The sequence below is a fragment of the Austrofundulus limnaeus genome, unplaced genomic scaffold, assembly GCF_001266775.1.
Source record: "Austrofundulus limnaeus strain Quisiro unplaced genomic scaffold, Austrofundulus_limnaeus-1.0 Scaffold58, whole genome shotgun sequence".
NCBI lineage: Eukaryota > Metazoa > Chordata > Actinopteri > Cyprinodontiformes > Rivulidae > Austrofundulus > Austrofundulus limnaeus.
In genome coordinates, this window is record NW_013952460.1 from 1,730,989 (window position 1) to 1,750,447 (window position 19,459).

The window sequence follows — 19,459 nt, forward strand, 5'->3', positions numbered from 1 at the left end:
AGATAGATAGATAGATAGATAGATAGATAGATAGATAGATAGATAGATAGATAGATAGATACTGTAGATAGAGATAGTCTTCATAGAAAAATATATTTTGAATCAATTGTACATTTAAAATTAATGATTCAGTTCAACAAAATACCATTTTTAAAGGTTATACAATAATACTACTTGTTCTATTWCTAACTGCAGTGTTTTTACTTCCATTAATGGGCAATGCTCCCCACCCGCCAGGGATATCTGACTCCCAAGCTGTTGGTAAAGAGTGGCCCAATAAGTAATTCAGTTGAACATCCTTCCATTAGATTTTATTGACAATTTGTTAGCTCCAATCAGAAGCTACCTCAAACAGTTGAAAGAGGTTTGGCTGCAAGAGAACGAACCAACAAAACACAGCRTGTCATAAAATGAGCAGAACTGTTACCCTTAGAGGTGGAAACAATACTTGGTAATCTAAAGATAAATGACTCAAAACATTGCTGCAATAATCAAATCAAATAGAAAATAATGGTTTATGAAAATTATTGATTCTGCTACACATTGGTTGGAGGGCATTTTCATGCCTAAAAAAAGGTGWTTTAATGTGCTGATGTTGTCACTTTGCAAAAGAAAGAGCCTTTCCAAATGTCTATGATTAACAGTTCATTGATATTTAAGTCATGCTGAGCTGTGGGAACAGAAAAAAAGTTCACTTTGTCATGCCTCTGAAGCAGCACTGTAGTGGTTCCATATGAAAGGAAGAGACATACTCTAGCCCTTTGATTGATGAGTAAAATATGTAGTCTATAATCTGCTGTAAGACCAATGTTGGATCACACAGTGCCACACAAACCATGTTGAAATTACTGTCAGCATATGGCAATTTCCATAGAAACAGACACACATGTCATGTGTCRGCTGCCAACGAGCAAGACGTGGATTTGGCATAGTGAAACAGGAAAGTCCCTCCGTGTGTCATCATACTGTTGGAAACGCTCATAAAACACTCTCACGAGGATTTAATTGTTGTGTCAGCTGAGCTACAACTGCAGGCATTGTTCAGCAGAGTTTTTTTTTATTTGAACAAATGATAAAAAGAAAATTTTAACTTCAACAAAACCGCATGCATGTCAACATCTTGTGATTTATATTTAGGTTGGCAGCCAGTTTCCCTACTTAAGTGATTTCCCCGCATGGAGTATTCCCTAACTCAACACTCCCATTTTAGGTTTATGTTTGCCTAAATGCCCCCATTTTTCAGCTCCAAGTAGAATATACTACTTCATGGAGGCMTTGCATTACAGCCTCTCAGACAGCTGGTGGTGTGTTACTGTTAGAAGTTATTACTACTTTTAGTTTCTAAAGTTAACAGGAATGAGTGAAATAAATTTTTGGCTCTTCTGCAACAATGAGTACTTCAAAAGAATTACAACTTCTTAAATTTAGTAACACTTTTTATCTGTGGTGAAAGCTTTATACAATCAGGCATGAATGTGGTGAGAACTGTCATTACTTTAATGAAACTGATTCTTTCATGTCTTTGCCACTCATTTCTATTGTGGTTGTGTTTGCTAGTAGGATTTATGCTCAATCATCTTAAGTATTCACATTTTTAAATCACCCAATGTTGAAAGGCAAAAGGAAGACAAGTTTTTAGCCAGTCTGTTACTGAGACATCTCATGAACCATTGTACCATTTTTAATGAAACCTTCAGGAAATAACCACTGAATATACATTTACGACTAATTAACTTTTAGTCATTTCAATTTAATAAGGCTGACACAGCCAAATGAGCTTAAAAAATTTTCAGATTTGTTTTAATTCAGTCAGTTTACATGAAAAGAATCTAAAATTTTGTGAATCCACACTGCAACACATAAACTGAGTGCTGAGAAATTGCACAAAATCTTAGTTTGTTCGTCAAAGTGATCTGTTTGTTCGCAAATTATCTCGAGCCAATGGACAGATTTCAGTGGAACTTTCATAAAATGGTCATTGGATTTACATCTGCAACCCATAACCTTTTAGAGCCAACCTAATTCAAGATATCACAGCCAACTGAGCTTAGAAAGCACAAAATGCTTCTGATTTCATTGTTTTTACAGATACTGGGCTACAGTTTGGTGTGGTTGTGGCTGAGAGTCATTCGCAACAAAAGCCATTCTGCACATACTTTTCTTAAAACTTTAGCATTCAATAATCACTGGGTATACATCTGTAAAAAATACATTTTGTTATCAATCTAACTCAATCCAGGCTGGACTCAACAGCTAATCTACTTTAGCCAACCCAAAAATTAATCTAACTGTCAACTTTACATTTACTGAGCAACGATGTAAGTAGTAGCTGAGAGTCATTCACAACACATACTCTGAGAGACATGATATTGCATGAGACTGTGCATAATGTAAGATTTGACCAAAACAGCTACAGTGCTCTCATTTCTCAATAGAAGATAAATTTAGTTTAAAACTCAAACATAAAAGACGGCAGGCGATATGTGTTCTTTCAAGAGATACTAGGCACTTCACTTGTGCCAATCTAGTGAAATTACAGGAGAAAATACAGGACAAAACTGTGGTAAGCTGTGCATAAAATTTATATTTTTATAGTGTAACAATCAATAGTAAATTTGGAAAGAAAAGGAAAAAWATATATATATATATATTACTTTCAAAGATGTGGGAGAATGAATCTAACCATGCTCAAATCCTGAGAAAAATAGCTGATTTCAAGTAAATGTAAGCAGGAACTTTAAGTAGAGTTAACATTTCCAGACTTTGAAAAAAGCAGCCTAATCGGATGTTTTTTTCCTGCTGTAATTATTGTGACTTTGTGCGTATTTGCACAGAGTCACAATAATTACAGCTTTCTCAATCAGCTTTGCCTAACYGCTGCGGCACTTCTGATGTTGTGAAAATGTTGTGCAAATACTTAAACTGATTATACATGAGACTGTTACATGCGTGCTAAGATAATCCGTGTCCTGCTAGTCCAAGAGGGACTGGGGCAGAGTTGGTGGTGATTACCATGCTAGAGCTAAGATACATTTCTGAGGGGCACTGGGAGGAAACGACAGGCCATTACAGTACAACTAAGGGTCTGTTAATCAGMCTATTAGGGTTTAATTGAGGGTAGTTAATTAGGAGACGGTGGGCAGTATGTGCTTGGGGGTCAGGGGCTGACATGAGAAACAACAATCTGAGCAGACTGTTGCTGATCCACTGGCCAGTGATTGATTGGCAGGAAAATTGGTCTTAATTATACCTGTCTATTTCTGCCTGTTTTAAACCTTTAGGAGCCATAAATCAACCCCACCCCCTGAGGTCCAATGAACAAGAAGCCAACTGGGACTGCGCTGAAGCAGAGCAAACACATTTACAGTACGCCCAGACTGTACGTCTCCACAAAAATCATCAAGAGCCGGCTCGCCTTTGAGAACGCAGGCTATTTAAAATGGGTGGAAAACACAATAAAGAAATAGAAAAACACAGACAAAAGCAGCTTTCTGACTGAGGTAATGCACAAGCTCACCTCACACCATCTCCACTCTGAAACGCCACATCTTAACCCCCACCCTCACCCTCACATATGGAGCAGTGGAAAACAAAGATGTGCTTGTCCTCACTTCTTAAAGCCAGCTCTGCATAGGGCAGTGGCTACCACCAGAAGCTGATTATGGACTCTTTAAAGKTAGATTTGATTTAATGTCCGGCTCCTGCCTCAGCTGGACCACGGGGTACAGGAATGTGGCTCTCTGCTACGATTGGCTCACTTAGCCTGGGGTGGATTCATCCTTTCTAGGGGCCAGTCATGAGCAACAGAGCAGGGCCACATTCGGCTCTCCCATTTKGGGAATAAACACACTGCATGCACAGGGGCCAAAATCCAATAAAGAGACAGACAAAGGCCTGTTTCTTCACTCAGAATGCCAAACAACATGTGATCCCCCTTAGGGAAATAACTCCTATGTCTGTTCCCCAAAGCTCCCTGCAGCAGAAATAACGCCTGGGGAACTTTTGGCACATGTCCTGCTGAGAATGCCATGTGCTCTGACAACATATTAATGTCAATTTGATCAGGCAAATCTGGTTTACAGCACAGCTGAGATTTGTTTTCCCAGAGTGATGGCATTCTAAACAATACTCCAGACAAAATAGAACTGCTTAAATTAATTCTAAAACAAAACAATTTAGACATGTTTCAGGATTGTACAGTAATTAGGTTTATGTAAAGAATAAAGTACACTTTTGGCTCATCATAACTTTTTACTGTRTTTTATCTTGACAAAGTGAACAAAGTCTTCTCAGAGAATAATTTAATAAAGCTTTAAAGCACATCTTTGTTGCTTGCCAAGACACCAAAGCGGATGGAAGTTGAAAGACTTTAGAAACAGCTCCATTGCTTTTTGTTTCTTTTTGTCACTAAGTGCTATAAAGATGGCTATTGTGCTGTCTTTGACCCGGTAACTTGATCATGAATAAACTGTAGGGAGGTGTCAGGTGTTYAGTGCTCCTCTGTGTGGAACTTTGAGCTTCAAACACCAAGTGTCAGAAGAGATGGTGGCTGTGGTGCCTGACAAGAGGTGCTTTGGGAGAWGACCAGTTCACAGTCTTTAGAACCATTTGAGTTATTTGGCCTTTTTATGTTTTCACACTAGTGATGCTGTGCCCATTCTTTGTCCATATAACTGTTCATTGAGTGTTTTTAGCTTCTGCTTCAGAGTAGGCACTTTCTCGGCTAAATAAGGACTGCCCAGTGACATAAAAGGTTGTGTTTAGTCCACCTACACAATCAAAATCACATTCACACAGCCAAAACAGAAGCTACGGTCATCGTTGTCTGTTATGACTGGCTTGATGTGTTAAATGAACCTTCTTCTGAATGTTTGCARCACTCTTTCAAACGCTGCATCGAAATCTAAACCAAAGACCCATAACACAGCTTCAACTATGGCGTCCTCCATTGGTGTTCACTGTGAATTTTCCGTGCATGAATGWCTGGTCTGACTGTAGGCCAAGCATTGCACAATGTCAGTGTTCCCCTGGTGATACAAACGCAAACACGGAGATTCTTATAACTGCTCTATAGTGGTACTAATATATTTTATGGCCATCAAGGAGGTCTTATTGTTTGGTCATGAAATGGGAGTTTACTATGTCTGCTAGAGTCATTTTAGTTACAGTTAACTATTAAAGACATTTAAGAACCACATAAAGTTAACTTGAGATGAGGCAAAAATTCATTGACGAGCAGATATGTGGCAGACCAAACAAAGTTTATGCGAGTATTAGGATTGGTGCCCCATTACAGTTTTTATTACTCATTAAGAAACGTATTTTTAGAACATGCCATTTTGCATTTTATCTATGAATTCTGGTCATTTCTCACTACATTGCTCATGATCTGCCGTCAACTAATTCTCTACGTTAGATGCAAGTGATTGCTTACCCAGTTTGTTTCATCTGTAACAACAGTACTGCACAAGCAAAGAGAACTGCCAGCTATTCATTGACAATGTCCACACCTCGCTGTACAGCCAAGAGGACAAAGAAGTAGAAGTCTGTGTTGTCGGAACCTCCATATTCCCAATTTATCTGACATTTGGTTATGGGTTTACATAAACACTGTCGAAGCTGGGACATTGTCCTGCTGGCTGTCTCTAAATGCTCATACAGAACTGGCACACCCCAGTGTACATTTATTTTAAAGTAGAGGTTATGGTTTAACCTCGGTCACTTGTTTAACCTGTGTGAATGTTTGCTGAGGATTTACAAGGTGACATTTACAACAGCAGGCCAGGCGTCCTTGTTCTTTTCCCATATTCACACTTAGACCTCACAGAGTCAACCTCCTTCATTCTGAGAGCTCAGGCAAAGATATTGTGGACAGTGATACAGACCAACTGTGATAGACTGGTGACCTGTCCAGATAGTACCCCACCTCTCACTCAGTGATTGCTGGACATACACCAGATCCCCACGACTATGTGGAGGATCGACTGTGCATAGATTATAGATGGATGAATAGGTGGGAAAACTGCATCATAATTCTGAGTTCCAGGATTGCTCCGTGTGAAGATGGATTGAAAACAAAACGGTGAGCTTTCATTTACATGGCAAACAGATGATAAGGAAATAAAACCAAGTCTATCTACCAAGCAGAGCTGAATCACAATCTATTTATGAAATTGTGGAGTAAACATTGGCAAATCCTGACCAGAGTGCTATGATTTTCTTTTCATTAGCATGTCGAGTGGGAAGGGAAAGCAAACACAGCTCAAGGTTTTATGAGGAAAAATGTCCATCTGCTGAACAATGAGGTACTCATGTCCTGGCTCATACCAGCCTGTAGATCAGTAAGAGAACAGCCATCTGCCATACTCCCCCACTAAGAGCCTGTTATAGAAGGAYGCACCGTGGATCATCACGTCCATGTTAGATCCATATAGACTCACTGGAACTAACACCTCTATTACAAGAARAGAAAACAGCTCTGAGGTTGTTGACAGAGCTGCGGTTGTCTGCCTCCTCAGGTGAATGAACATTCCACTGATCTAAGCACTGGTGCTGTCCTTTCACACAACACTTGATCCCCATAACAGGGTTTTGCCAAGCCTTGGATTGGTGTCAAAGGTGTTAACGTTTGTATGCATAAAGCAGATTTTATTGGAAAAAGCTGGTGGTGAAGCTGGACTGAAAAATCTTGCATGCTTCTTTATTTTTAAGCCTAATAATCAATACTTCTGTTTGTAAGATTGGACCAAATCTCAGTGCATGATGAAAGGGGTCATATGTTACATTTATAACTAAAACATCACCACGGGGCCTTTTAACCTCTTTTAGCACTGTTTTAGTTCTTCAGCTGGCAACTGGCTTTTAGTAACCTTGCTCGTAGTTGTAGACAGCAGATGTTTACCACCAAAGCAAAACTGTGAAATGTTATTGAACATAGTAGACCGTTTTAGAACCAGATGGGAGAGCTAAAATAAAATGAAACCTGGACTTACACTCTGTAATGGGTGGTTATAAAAAGGACCCCAAATGAAAGATAACACTTCACAGTGTCCAACAGATATAGAAACAACATTACGAGGTGACAGAACATTACAATGTCCTTGGCCTGTCGCAGTAGGCAATAAATCAACTAATCTTATGATAATTAAAAAAAGTTTGATAAAAAAATTAGGTTGATTATTTTCATTTACCTGCTTGTTTGTTTCTCTCTTTTCTACTCCTTTAGCGTAGGAAGTAATAAACTCTTACATCAGGTAGAATTCTACCTATGTATCATGACAGCCCTATAAACAGATATTTAACCTGAGTGGCATCTTTGGTTTACAAACACCTTCTTTCAGCTAACGACTCCTCAGGACACCGYGCCGAACCTTGGGTTCACCGAGAGTTGTCTTTTTTTTTTACACTACGTAAATATAGTAGACTTCCATAAACTTCATTAGCAGTGTGCAGGTGGCCGCAATTATTTTATGAAGCCAGAGGAAGACACAAAGAATAAATTGTGCCAGCTTGGATAGAGGATGGTAGAGATGGTACAGCTTCAGTAGCTGCTGCTGTGTGTCATTTTAGTAAATTTCACACCTGATCTATTTGTAACTTTACAAAAAWTTTTTATAAACTTCTGTATATTTTGTAAGTGGTGTGAGGATGACTGGAGTTACTTTATGAAGCCAGAGGAAGATGCATGAATAGAGGAGGTGGGAAGTGACTTAACAGCTTCAGCAGTAAACAGTCACCTAAGTGAGTGCTATCTGTAACAACCTGGGCTTTAAATTTAGGAAATTAGGGAGTTTAAGATGTGAAGAAACTACCAGCCTTTGATGGCTGCCACCAACTGTGACTGAATCAAAATGTTTTTATCTTTTTATTCTTAAACATCAAGTCAGCTCAAACATATTAACATTTGAGCACTAGTTAGTTTCATGCCATCTGATCAATGAGCTGGTGGATCTTTGGAGAACTATTTAATAACTAAGCACATATCAGGCTGTAAAACCAGGTATTTTTCTTTAATAAATCAGTTTTGTCAAAAACTTGTCACGTGTGGGTGAAAAAAAAACTTATATTGCTATGGAAAGTTGAGTTAAAGTAATTGAACTTACTTTTCTTAAAGATGCTTCACTTCTCATTTGAGGGGCTTTATCAGTTGACATTACATCAGAGTTCAATCAAGCTAGTAGGCTTGTCAGCAACTGACCAATCGGTAATCAGTATAGAACTGCAAGTGACACGCCCCCTAGGAACAGGTACTGCCCGCAATTTACTTCCAACATACTTGTCCAGGTTTCCATTACAGAACTCAATGCACCTATAGCAGATTTTGTCTGATTTTTTGAAACATCTTCAAGAAAAAAAAATGGTTAAACATCAGTGGGGAACCTGCAATTCTAACAAATGGTATCCTGAGTGGTTAGAGGATGGAATACAGCTTATTCTATGGGAAGTGCAAACAATGGATGAATAAAAACAGTGTAAAGAAAAAGTTTATAAGCATCTTTCATAAGTTACATACAAGCACCAATTTATTGTACTTTTTTACTATTCCTCTGGCTGTGGAAGACTTTAGTTTTAACTTCAACTTTTCCATGATTTCCTTCAAATAACGTCACTGAACTGAAATGACTTCTTTGGCTCATTGTTGGCTGATACGGCAAAAAAGCCTCACCAAAGGTCTCTGGTAACTCTCAGCTTCACACAGCAGTCAGTTTGTTTGTAGGTTGAAYCCAGTGTTTCCCCTACCATTAAACAGGCGGGGCGTCCGGGGCGCACACCCCCACCCCCCTAATAATTTATTATCAATAATAATTTTATTGATAATTATCATGAGGAGTCCTTAACTAGAATGTAGTTAGGCAATTAAATATTCATGTATGTGTAAATTTATTACCATAATTGCAGGTGAGCCGTGTAAATTTATGTTTTATAAAACAAGTACCCCCCGCCCCCCCCCCACCATTACCTCAGCTCACATGACGCAGTTTTACCATAGACATTGTGTAAATTCTGAATTGAGAAGGTTCAACTTGCTGGATTTAACATGTTTGGATGACAGAGGATCTGCACCAGCACCAAAACTTGTTTATTCAACTCACTGGAGGTTTCTGGAACTGATATCAATGTAAAAAAAAAATCTCCTCTCTTAATTTTGATTCATTAAGCCTAAATAAAATGCGCCACTGTTACTGTGAGATAACACACTGTTCGGTGTCTGAGACTACATACTTCCTGTGAGATAAGAGTTGAAGCAAAGTTTAAAGGCCTCTGCATTTCTAATGTGGCTTGTCCTACATAGAATGCTAAATAGGACACAGTTGTAGGCTGTTGGTTTCAATCCACAACTTTCAAAACATGAACATGAAACTACCTTTAGGCATTTCCTTTGACTGAGATCTGCAAACCACGAGCTCCTGAGAGACGACCACCTGGGGTTAAAGATGCAACCTACACAACTGCAAATGTGGTTATGACATTGCATTTCTAATGCAGGCCTGAAAACGCACAATGTGGAACTTTTTTTGCTTTAACCAGTCAACTAACAAGAAGTCTCTGAAATAAGAACCTTTTCAACTATCAGGTTTCACCCACCCATGAAAAGAACCAACGTGGTGGATCAGCTCTGAGCTTTATCTGTCTTTTTCCGTTTCAATAAATTATTTATTTTGTTGGGCTCTTTAATGACCCCTAACCTCCTGAAAGAAAGAGAACACTTAACATGGCTTTTTTGCTACGTCCTCAGGCTCTTCACATCCTCGCTACAATGGAGGTCTCCTCCACGGGAGAGGTTTCATGACTTCGTCAACAATAGATAGAAAAAAAAAACAAGACAAACTCAAGAACAGTATCATCTTACAGCAAAATCTGTATTCCCTTTACTTGTGTCCACTAAAGAGTTAAAGGGTTATCTCAGCGTAAAATTTTGCCTTCAAGCAACTAAAATAGTAACATTCGGGCTGTGGCCATGATCCAGTAGTAACACATGCACTGACATGAACTAGTTCAAAAAAACCAAGACAGTAAATCTGGATGTTAAATAAAAACATTCTATCCACGTATGAGCTCATGTCTTTTCAGTTACACTGACAAGTGGATTACTTGTAGATTTGATTGACTTGACTGTGTTATGATCAACAATAAACAAATCATGTATTCCTTATGTGTTGCTAGACTTGCAGCCACGTTACTTTGAGTCGTGGCATGAGGCCTGAGCCAGAGAAACTGTGGCATTTTCCTGCATGTAATTCTACTGGATGAACAACAAGACGAAAGTGAACAACGCAGTCCAGATGTTCCCTTTTCTTGTAAACACTCTCCACAAACGACTATGTGAGCAGTGCACTGTTCACAACGCTCTGGGGCAAATTCATTGAGGTTTGACAATAAAGCCTGCGACAAACCATATTTGTCATCTTGTGGCATGCGGTACTACACATTTGTAATCCACATAAACCCCCTCATTTCAATGCAGGCATTGTGTAGAGCTGTAGTTGTACTCCAAAAGCAGCCTTTGTGATGTGGAGTTGTTCGAATCATCCTTCAAGTTGACCTCAGGGTGAGTTGGCCTTTCCACACAAGATCCTGTTTAAAGGCAGGAGGAGGATGCAACACGGCAGCTCTGTCATAAGAGATTTGCTGGGTAGGAAGCAAACACAAAGCAAACACAAGGCTCTCTCACTCAGTGAAACCAAAAACAGAACGCCTCGCCTCAGGTTTATCACTGCCCATCTCCAGCAACTTAACAAGGTCTTCGACTAGCTGTTGATTCATGCAAGTATATGCTGAAACATAAGCTGTCTGCAGGATTTATTGCCTGGAAACAAAATAATACCACAAAATGCAAATCACTGTCCCAAGTGTCACATTTGTTGATTTCAGCTAGAGCTCAAAAGACCAGAGAGACATTTGTGACAGACATCACCGGCTGTGCCCCCACCCTCGCACCAATCACTCCAGTGTTGGTCACATACCTCAATTATTCTGTCGTGAATTTGAAGGCCTCCCTCCTTGTCCGCTGGACCTTTCTCAACAATCTTGGATACAAAGATCCCTTCGTTTGAAGTGCTGTCATTGTCATCCTGTGGAATAGAAGGCTGTCATTTTCTCAAGAACAAGACAAGTACAGTGCTTACACAAACACATTCAAGAAATCCTTCAAAATTTGGCAATCTTTAAAAATGACAAAAAATAAAAAAAAAATCACCTTGAAACTGTGATGAAATAAAAGTCTCTAAATTACAGAATAAATTACCGTGGCTGGCATTATAACCAAGGTTAGTGTCAGCAGCGTTATCCTGTTTACAAATCCAGGCAATGGAATGCAAACCGCTGGTACAAGTAAGCAAAAATCAGTCTTCTTATTTGGGTGAAGTGACCTTGCTATTTAGTGAGGACTTTAATGTGAGCTTCAACTGTGGATGCTTCCTTGGCTTAACGGTTTGACCCCAGCCCACGAAAGGCTCTAAACACTGACATGTTGAAGAAGTCTGCATCAAAGACTTGCAGCCATGACCCCAGTGTCAGAGCTAAATCTGAGTTAACAGCTTCAGTGGCACCCTCCACAAAAAGCATGAAACATGTTCCTCACACCTGCTGAACCCAGTGGCATAACTGCTACTTGTAAAGTTAACTAAAGCCCTTTTTCAAATTAGAAGCTTTGATGAGACCAGACTAGAAAATGTACTTTTTCTGGCCCTCGGTTACATACCCATATATGCATATTGTACAATGTTAATTTGCTGTGTGCAGGGTTACTAAAGGGTGCACTGATTGCATTTTTCTGGCTGATCACCAATCTTTAAAAAAACCCAACCTGCCGATTCAGATTTCAGCCAATACAGCTGTTTATTTTTAAACCAACACTGCCAGGTGTTATAAGGTCCTGATACACTTTCAATGTTCCAATCTTATTTCATTTTAAAACAATGAACAATACCCTGGAAACATTACAAACTTGTTTTAAATGGACAACAGTCCTCTCTTACAGCAGAGCTAAGGGCTGATTTTCAGACCTTTGCCGAGGTAAATAAGATTTTTGGATAGGTTTGGCTTCTCATGTAACTATTGGCCAATTGCTGATCATCAAAAATAAATGAAATCGGGGCCGATAAATCATTCGCCCCTAAGGGTCACTACAGTTCCTTCTATACCAGTCCCAAAAGCTGCAGCCCAACTACGAAGCCCACAGATCAACATTTGTTCATTTGCACTTACAAAGTAGTACTAGTCCAACAACAAGGGCAGACAGACATTACTGGGATTTACCTAGTTTCATACAAAAGAATACACTATGGACATTATGCTACTGATATGAAGACACATGATGCAGTAAAGTCAAGACTGATCTTTGACTCATATAGTTCTTACCATATTACCTTATGGTGACCGAGTCACTTTACAAACAATGTCTGTGTAGTTAGTTAGACCTGAAGAAACATTTAATCTTTCTTACAACAAAAACTATTTAAAAAAAACAATAGTGCTTTATTTACTTGTCGTCTACATTCCTAACATATGGTCATAAACCTTGGTAGTGACAAAAAGAACAATATTTAAGATACAGGAGAGCCAAATCAGTTTTCTCCACAGGTTAGCAAAACTTTCCCTTAGAGACAGGGTGAGAAGTTCATACTCAGAGTAGAGCCACTGCTCCTCCACGTCGAGAGGAGCCAGTTAAGGTGGTTCAGGCATCTGGTAAGGATGCTGCCTGGATGCCTCCCTAGGCTTCAGGCATGTCTGACTAGGAGGAGACCCCGAGGAAGACCCTGGAAAAGCTGAAGAGACTATGTCTCTTGTCTGGCCTGGGCTGTGGAAAGAGAGGTCTGGGCCKCCCTACTCAAACTGCTGCCCCTGTGACCCAACTCTGGAACAAGCRGTAGATAATGGATGGATAAATGGAGTTAGTTATTTTGTGCTTAAAAGTAGGATCATGTAATATAACTGTATGCAGTAAAATAGGTGGAACTTAAAAATCCACATCCCTAGTGAACAGATGCTGGTCCCAAAAATACTTCATGACAGCTCCCACAGAACAAGTCCCACTTGCTTCATTTCACATTTGTTCTAGTGCTATAATATGTGTCAATGACACAAGCTAGTGTAAAAATGGAGCCTTTTGAGAGCAAATCTTATAGCTTTTAGTGATGAAATCTTAATTTAGTAGTAGTCTATTAACAAAAAAGTGTGRTACTTTGGTTTTGGAAAATTACATCTTGTAACAGTACAGTTCTGGTGTAACTCATACAAGGAGCATCTTTTTATAAAGATGATAACTATAATAAAAGAGATCCATGTATTAAAGACAGAACTATAAGGGTGGTGACATATTTTAAAACCTTCAGTCGGTGGAGAACGTGGCATCGTTAACAACTTTTACACCAAAGCCTAAAGGTAGGAAATGCGGTGGCTGTGAAAAGTTCAGGCGAGGATAAAAGACCCTTTCCTCTGCATTTACCACACCACCAAAATCCCCTCAATTAAAAGACAGAACAACTGCGGCCATAACCATAATTTAAGATTTAACTCTCATAAATGTAATTATAGTTGGGAGGGGGTTTAAATCTAGAATACAGAATCCGCAARACCAGACCAATATATAAACATAATAAAAACTGATAGAGCGGTTCATTTATCCACCAACTAAAAAAAATATCATGCTGGGTTTTCTGTCTGCACTGTGTCAGTCTGTACACAGATGGCTTGGGGGTGCTTTTAGTTTGCTGTGAATGTCTTGGTTGTCATTTGACACTTGGCTGATCAGTAGAGAAAATAAAGCAYCCGAAACTCTCAGCTGTCAACCTACCGCGCATGGCCTTCCTCCTACGATGTTAAAACCCAGAGATCCACCCTCACGAAGAAGGACAACTGTCACATKTTTAGTCTGGTCTTCCTACAGACAGACAAAACAAACAAACAAAAAATAATAATTTTCTTTGTAAGTCTGAAACATAAAACATTAGATGTAAACATTAGATGTAAAATATAGCTCTGTGAGAATTTAAACTAATACAATAAATAAAACCATGATGGCTTATTTTTTACACAAATATCTAATATGACATAGCAAAACCAAATGTACTAATATGTACATATGTATATAATAATATCTTAAAAGATGAAGCTTGAWTGATTTTAGGAAGTTAGTAGAGTTAGCAAACAAAATTGAGCATATTAAAAATTAATTTGTATGTTTTCTTTTTAAAAATGAGTTCTTGTTTTGAACAGTTTGATCTTTCAAAAAAATTTGTCAGCCATCAAACATCTTGGATAATCCCATGTCTAGCATTGAACTGGCAGCAAATTGTTAGCTTTAGAATCGTCCACTTAAATCCTGACAGAATTCTTCAGCAGAAACTGTCTAATATGAAAAACTATGAGAGTGCCGTGTAAGCTACACACACAGATCTTCAAGTTCTGAGGAAAATATTGGACACAAACTGTGTAAAACTAACGCTTCTGTCAGTGAAAGAAACTGCTGCAGCATCAAGCACATCACTAATACTTTCAAAAGTGATGCCTCCACTACTACTCAAGTCAAACAAACAAAATCCAGCCCGTTTGGAAGTGTAAAAGTACCAAAAAGGATAACTGAACCTGAATCAGTGGTGGATCATTATTATTATTATTTTTTAGCTGGAMTTTTGGGTGTGGATTGTGCTGATAAAATGCTCATTTTGAAAAATTTGCTGCTAAAGTTGTAAGAATTACACTGCAAAAAATATGAATTATCAGTGTGCATCATACCATTTAAATAACCTGAACACATTYGGAACGTCTCGTCGCGCGGCCGTCAGTGAACTGTTTCCCGGGGGACACTTTTCCTCGCAGCACCGCTATGTGCATTAGCATGCTAATGTTATTGTTGGAGCAGCTTGTTGGAGTAAATGGCAGCAGGTGGTGTTTTAGCTGCTTATATTGACTGAAGTTAAAAAAAACCATCCCATTTTCACCATCACTGAATGTAATAAACACCTCTTCAGTTATGTGCACGGTTAGATTTAACGCACAACATTATAATGGAGAAGTGGAGATGCATGGAGACTTTAACGTGCTTCTATTGTGAAAAGCCCGGGGGAAGTAGTTTTGTAGTAGAGCTGACTTGACTGGTGTGCAAGGTGAGTCATCCAGCGATACAACGATAGACCTAATAATGACCTTTCTCAATCCTTCACAATCGGACCAAAATGCATGATTACTGTCGACAACCAGGCAAAGAAGAAAAGACGTGCAAGAGGAGGGAAACAGCGACACAGACAGAGATACCGTAAAAGAAAAAAGTCAATAAGCAACATTTGTACATTTTATTATCAGCTGAGCTATGATGAAAAAAAATACAGTCGAATACCGTGAAACCCGTATAATTGTTGAAAATACCATGATATRAAATTTGGGTCATACCGCCTAGCTCTAGTTATTACTATTCCTATTATTATTATTTGTAGTAGTGGTGGTAATTACCAGAGTCTACATAGGTCTACTTAAGAGATAAAATCAGTAGGTTATTCCAGATGACAGCATGCTTAAACTAATAAACTCAACCTTTTTATGAGTTCGCAGAAAAATAGCATTGAATAAGCTATTTTTTTTCCAAGAGACAAGAGAATGTGTAACCCCAAAAGCCCTTACAGTCAAGGACCCTTTAACAAGCTCATCAATATGTAACCTAGTCTTTTCCAATTTCATGAGTTGCTTCTATAGTTTCCTGCTATAACAAGCTAAAATGTCTGTTGGACAGGATATTTGTTGAAACTGGGGGGGAAAATGCACTTGGTTATGTGTGTGCATGTGGACATGTTTATATTTTCTGATGGGGATGATATTTGACAATTTTCCTGGTACACACAGCTTTMTGAGGATCTACTGTACCTTATGGGGACAAGAGCCCAGCMCMCATTTGGGGAAAYACCATTGGTTGGTCAGGGGTTAGGGTTAGGCTGAAGAAGGGAACTTGAAGTTTTCCCTGACAAGGAAAACTTTAAGTTCCCTGGTTGGAGTCCTAACTGGAAACAAACTGCTCAAACACCACAAAATGGTGATGGGGCTCCATGACAACGGTCTGTGTGATGCCTGTGGCATTAKACCTCTTTGCACTATTTAGACCACTGCCTGGCTCTGAGCAGTCAAAGGAAAATAATTCTTGGGGACCCTTTTATGGATCCTGAGAAGCTCAGAACACTAAATGTTTCTAACCTTGTGTTCTATCTGAAGGACACGAAGGTTTGATTAAAGATTATTGGGCCTCATGCAAGAACATGTTCGTATTCTTATCCTAAATTTCTCTTACTTTTGTTCGTACAAAGGGTTCGTACGAACATGCCACGTCAGATTCAACAAACTCTTCTATCTTCAGGAAAAGTGTGTAAATGAGCTGCGTAAACTGATGAATGCGTATCAGCTGCTCGTGCATGAGGAGAGGTGATTAGCATAATYTGCCACCCAAAAACACCATATAAGTCTACGTTTCCTCTCCCAMATACCAGGAAATGTCCATTCATGAAAAGTACAGCAAAAAGGAAAAAAGAAGGACTTTATGAGTTCGGAGATTGAAGACCTGCTGTCAGAGATCCAGAAAAAAAATCTGTCATTTTTAGCAACGTCAGACCTGGTAAAGCCAAGGAATGAAATGAAGACTGCTGTTAATGTTGTGTCTCCTGTGGGTCGTTACAGCACAGAAATAAAAATCTAAATCATATTCATCTTTTTCTAGTCCAGCTCCGGGCTTTCTTTGGTCAAATATTTTTTTTATTTAAGTGCAAACAACTGTGTTAGATCATTTTCATTTATTCAGAAGTAGAGCAGTCGTGCACCGCAGTGTCTTTTTGGGGAAAGCAATGGGCCCACTTATGAGGTCCCCACTCWTATGGGTCCCTCATCCATYCCCACTCACCATAACCATAGGCTGTAGAGATGACGGTGACTGTATGGAAGTCAATGCAAAATCCTCATGGATTACAAATGTGCTTGTGTGTAGAGTCAGTTTATGAATCTGTAGTAGATTGTACAGCTAAATTTAGTAGTAATATCTTAATGTACTTTCAACATGATTGACGGGCTAATAGCTGGTCTGAACACAGCTAAGTTTAAAGCAGATTCTCCAGTTTTAAAAATTGGGTTTTGCCATGMCAATTTCACATTATACTCTTATTTATGTAAAACTCAGAGCTTATTTGTGAGAGTGAGTAGCAGCAGGAATACTTCCAGCCTAAACTAAAGTTACGTCCAGCAGGAATTTCATAACATTTCTGCCAAAATAGCCATATAATGCAAAACTGACAATGATGTAAAGGTTTAAATAAAAGTCTTTGCTTGAACTGCCCTAAAACTTGTGTACTTCTAACTGTAGCACTGCTTGACAGAATATTGCTTTAAAAATGACCAAACTGTCCTTTTAATCTGCACTAATGCAGGCCGTATAGCCTGCTCAGTATCTGCAACAGCGAGAAAGAAAGTATCTGATCCAGACAAACAAAGAGACTTATTGACAAATGAAATCTTTATTTTAATATTGATCAGAGTGTTGGTTAAAAAGCTTTTAAAAGCATTTAGCCCTTACTGACCCCTCGCCTGAGCCGAGCCAGCTCCAAACCCAGACATGCCTCTGTCAAAGTAGAGCCAGCCGATCCTTCGTGCTCGCAATTTGTTGTCCTATGTAAATTAATACGCCAGCGGACCTCTTACTTAGAGGCAACATGACATGCAAACCTCTTGGAAACTTGCAGACTCAGCCCTTAATCTGTTTTTTTAAGCAGGATTTAGAGGGGAGTTATGAGGCCACATAATTTCAGCTGCCACTCCAGTACGCTGCGACACAGAGAGGCTAAATATAAAAGCAGATATTATTGGCATTAACAGTGCCCTAACAGAGCAGCATGTGCATGTCAAACCACGGTGGAATGTGCACTCCTGCACAAWGTCATGGCACCATTAGAAACACATGCCTTCAGATTATGTTGATAACAGATATTACTGTCAACAAGATGACAGTTGGGCTTCCCATGATGCTGAATGAGACAAATAAAGGCAACGCAGGCTGKACTTTTCCACCGCATTTTACCACATCGTCGACTAACCTCAAAATAAATGATATAAATTGTGCTTTTATGACACTAATAAAACATTGACTCACTATCCTGCTTTGTTTTCTCCACATCTGCTAACACTCTTATGAAGTTCTAACCTCTCAGAAATGAGAAGAATCTTCTCGAGAGCGGCACAGACTTAAGCATAAGGTGAGGCGGCGTGATAAAATAAAACACATCTTACCACCAAAAATGTAAAACATGATAATGCGGACATCATGTCAGGATAAAAACAAGGCAAACAAAAAYGTTCTAGGTAAAAAGAACAAAGCGCTCTGCAGCTGACAAAAAGAAAGTTATGAAACTTTAGTCTGCTGCTCGCCGGTCATTCGGCACGCTGAGCTTTCGCCTCAGCATGTGTCACACTTTCCGAGCCTGTCYTCCATCAAGCTGCCTTTCCTTTGTACAGCTGGTAGCATAGTGGGTCTAAATATAGGGTTGGTACTGTCATGCAGAACAGAAAAGGAACATACTGATTTACAAAGTGCTGGCATGTGAGCAAGCGGCAGAAACTCAGTAACCTTATATACAGAAAATATATGAGAGCTTTTAAGCCCACATGAAATATTTCGAAGCAGTTTAAAGATTATTAAACTGAGAAGTTAAGATCTATATAAAATCCTGCAGTGAGGTATTTGTTTAATTAGAGACCTAGCATTCATTGAAGGAATGGATTTCACCAAGTGCCTTTCATCTCAGAGCTTTAAATCATTATGTTATGAAATTATGTAGTTATAGTCGTTTAGTTCAAACCTTGTCAACGATATTATTCCATCCAAGATCTCGTGCAATATCATGAGATCTTAAAACGTGCGCACACTCTGAGGGCTTGATTTATTAACAATTAGTATGTATGAAACAACGTGCAACATTATCCACTCTGGTCTGCAGTGTGCTGTGGTGTGTTTTTTTTATTTTTGCATTGTGCAGAACTGTGACCATGCTACATTTTTCTCCAAATATAGTCTGCATTACAAATTTGCATGCTGGGAATATTCTCAATTAATGTGATTGTGTCCTGTAAAATCTTTAAGACAGTAAAACTTTCTGTACTTGTCAGTCACCTCTGCGTCACTGTGTGATGTACAGCCACAGCGGGCGGTGCGACAGGATATCTGTCAGCTGTGATGTGTGATTTGATTTAAGTCTATGTTAAAGCATCACATTGACATTCAAGATAACTGTGCAATGGAAAAATTAAAACAAATAACAATTGAATTAATAAAACACATTTTATTCGTCAAGGCTACAAAGAGTCATTCGGCTCTGGAGCTGCGGGTTGCCGACTTTTTGTTCTATTAAATAAAAGTCTCTTTACAACACTGAATTTTGTTGTCTGGTCTGCCTCAGTAGCCATGTTTCCATCCAATTTAAKGTGAGTTTTGAGT

At 39.0% G+C, this 19,459-nt stretch overlaps 1 protein-coding gene across 1 annotated transcript in view; it reads right to left on the bottom strand.

The window, feature by feature from the left end:
• Positions 1 to 19,459, bottom strand: part of pdzrn3b (PDZ domain containing RING finger 3b) — a gene marked incomplete at its 5' end in the record, with an annotated part of 148,197 nt that overhangs the window by 120,201 nt on the left and 8,537 nt on the right. The window contains 2 exon segments of the mRNA XM_014009480.1: positions 10,965 to 11,072; positions 13,796 to 13,882. Coding sequence (XP_013864934.1) covers positions 10,965 to 11,072; positions 13,796 to 13,882 — 195 coding nt within the window.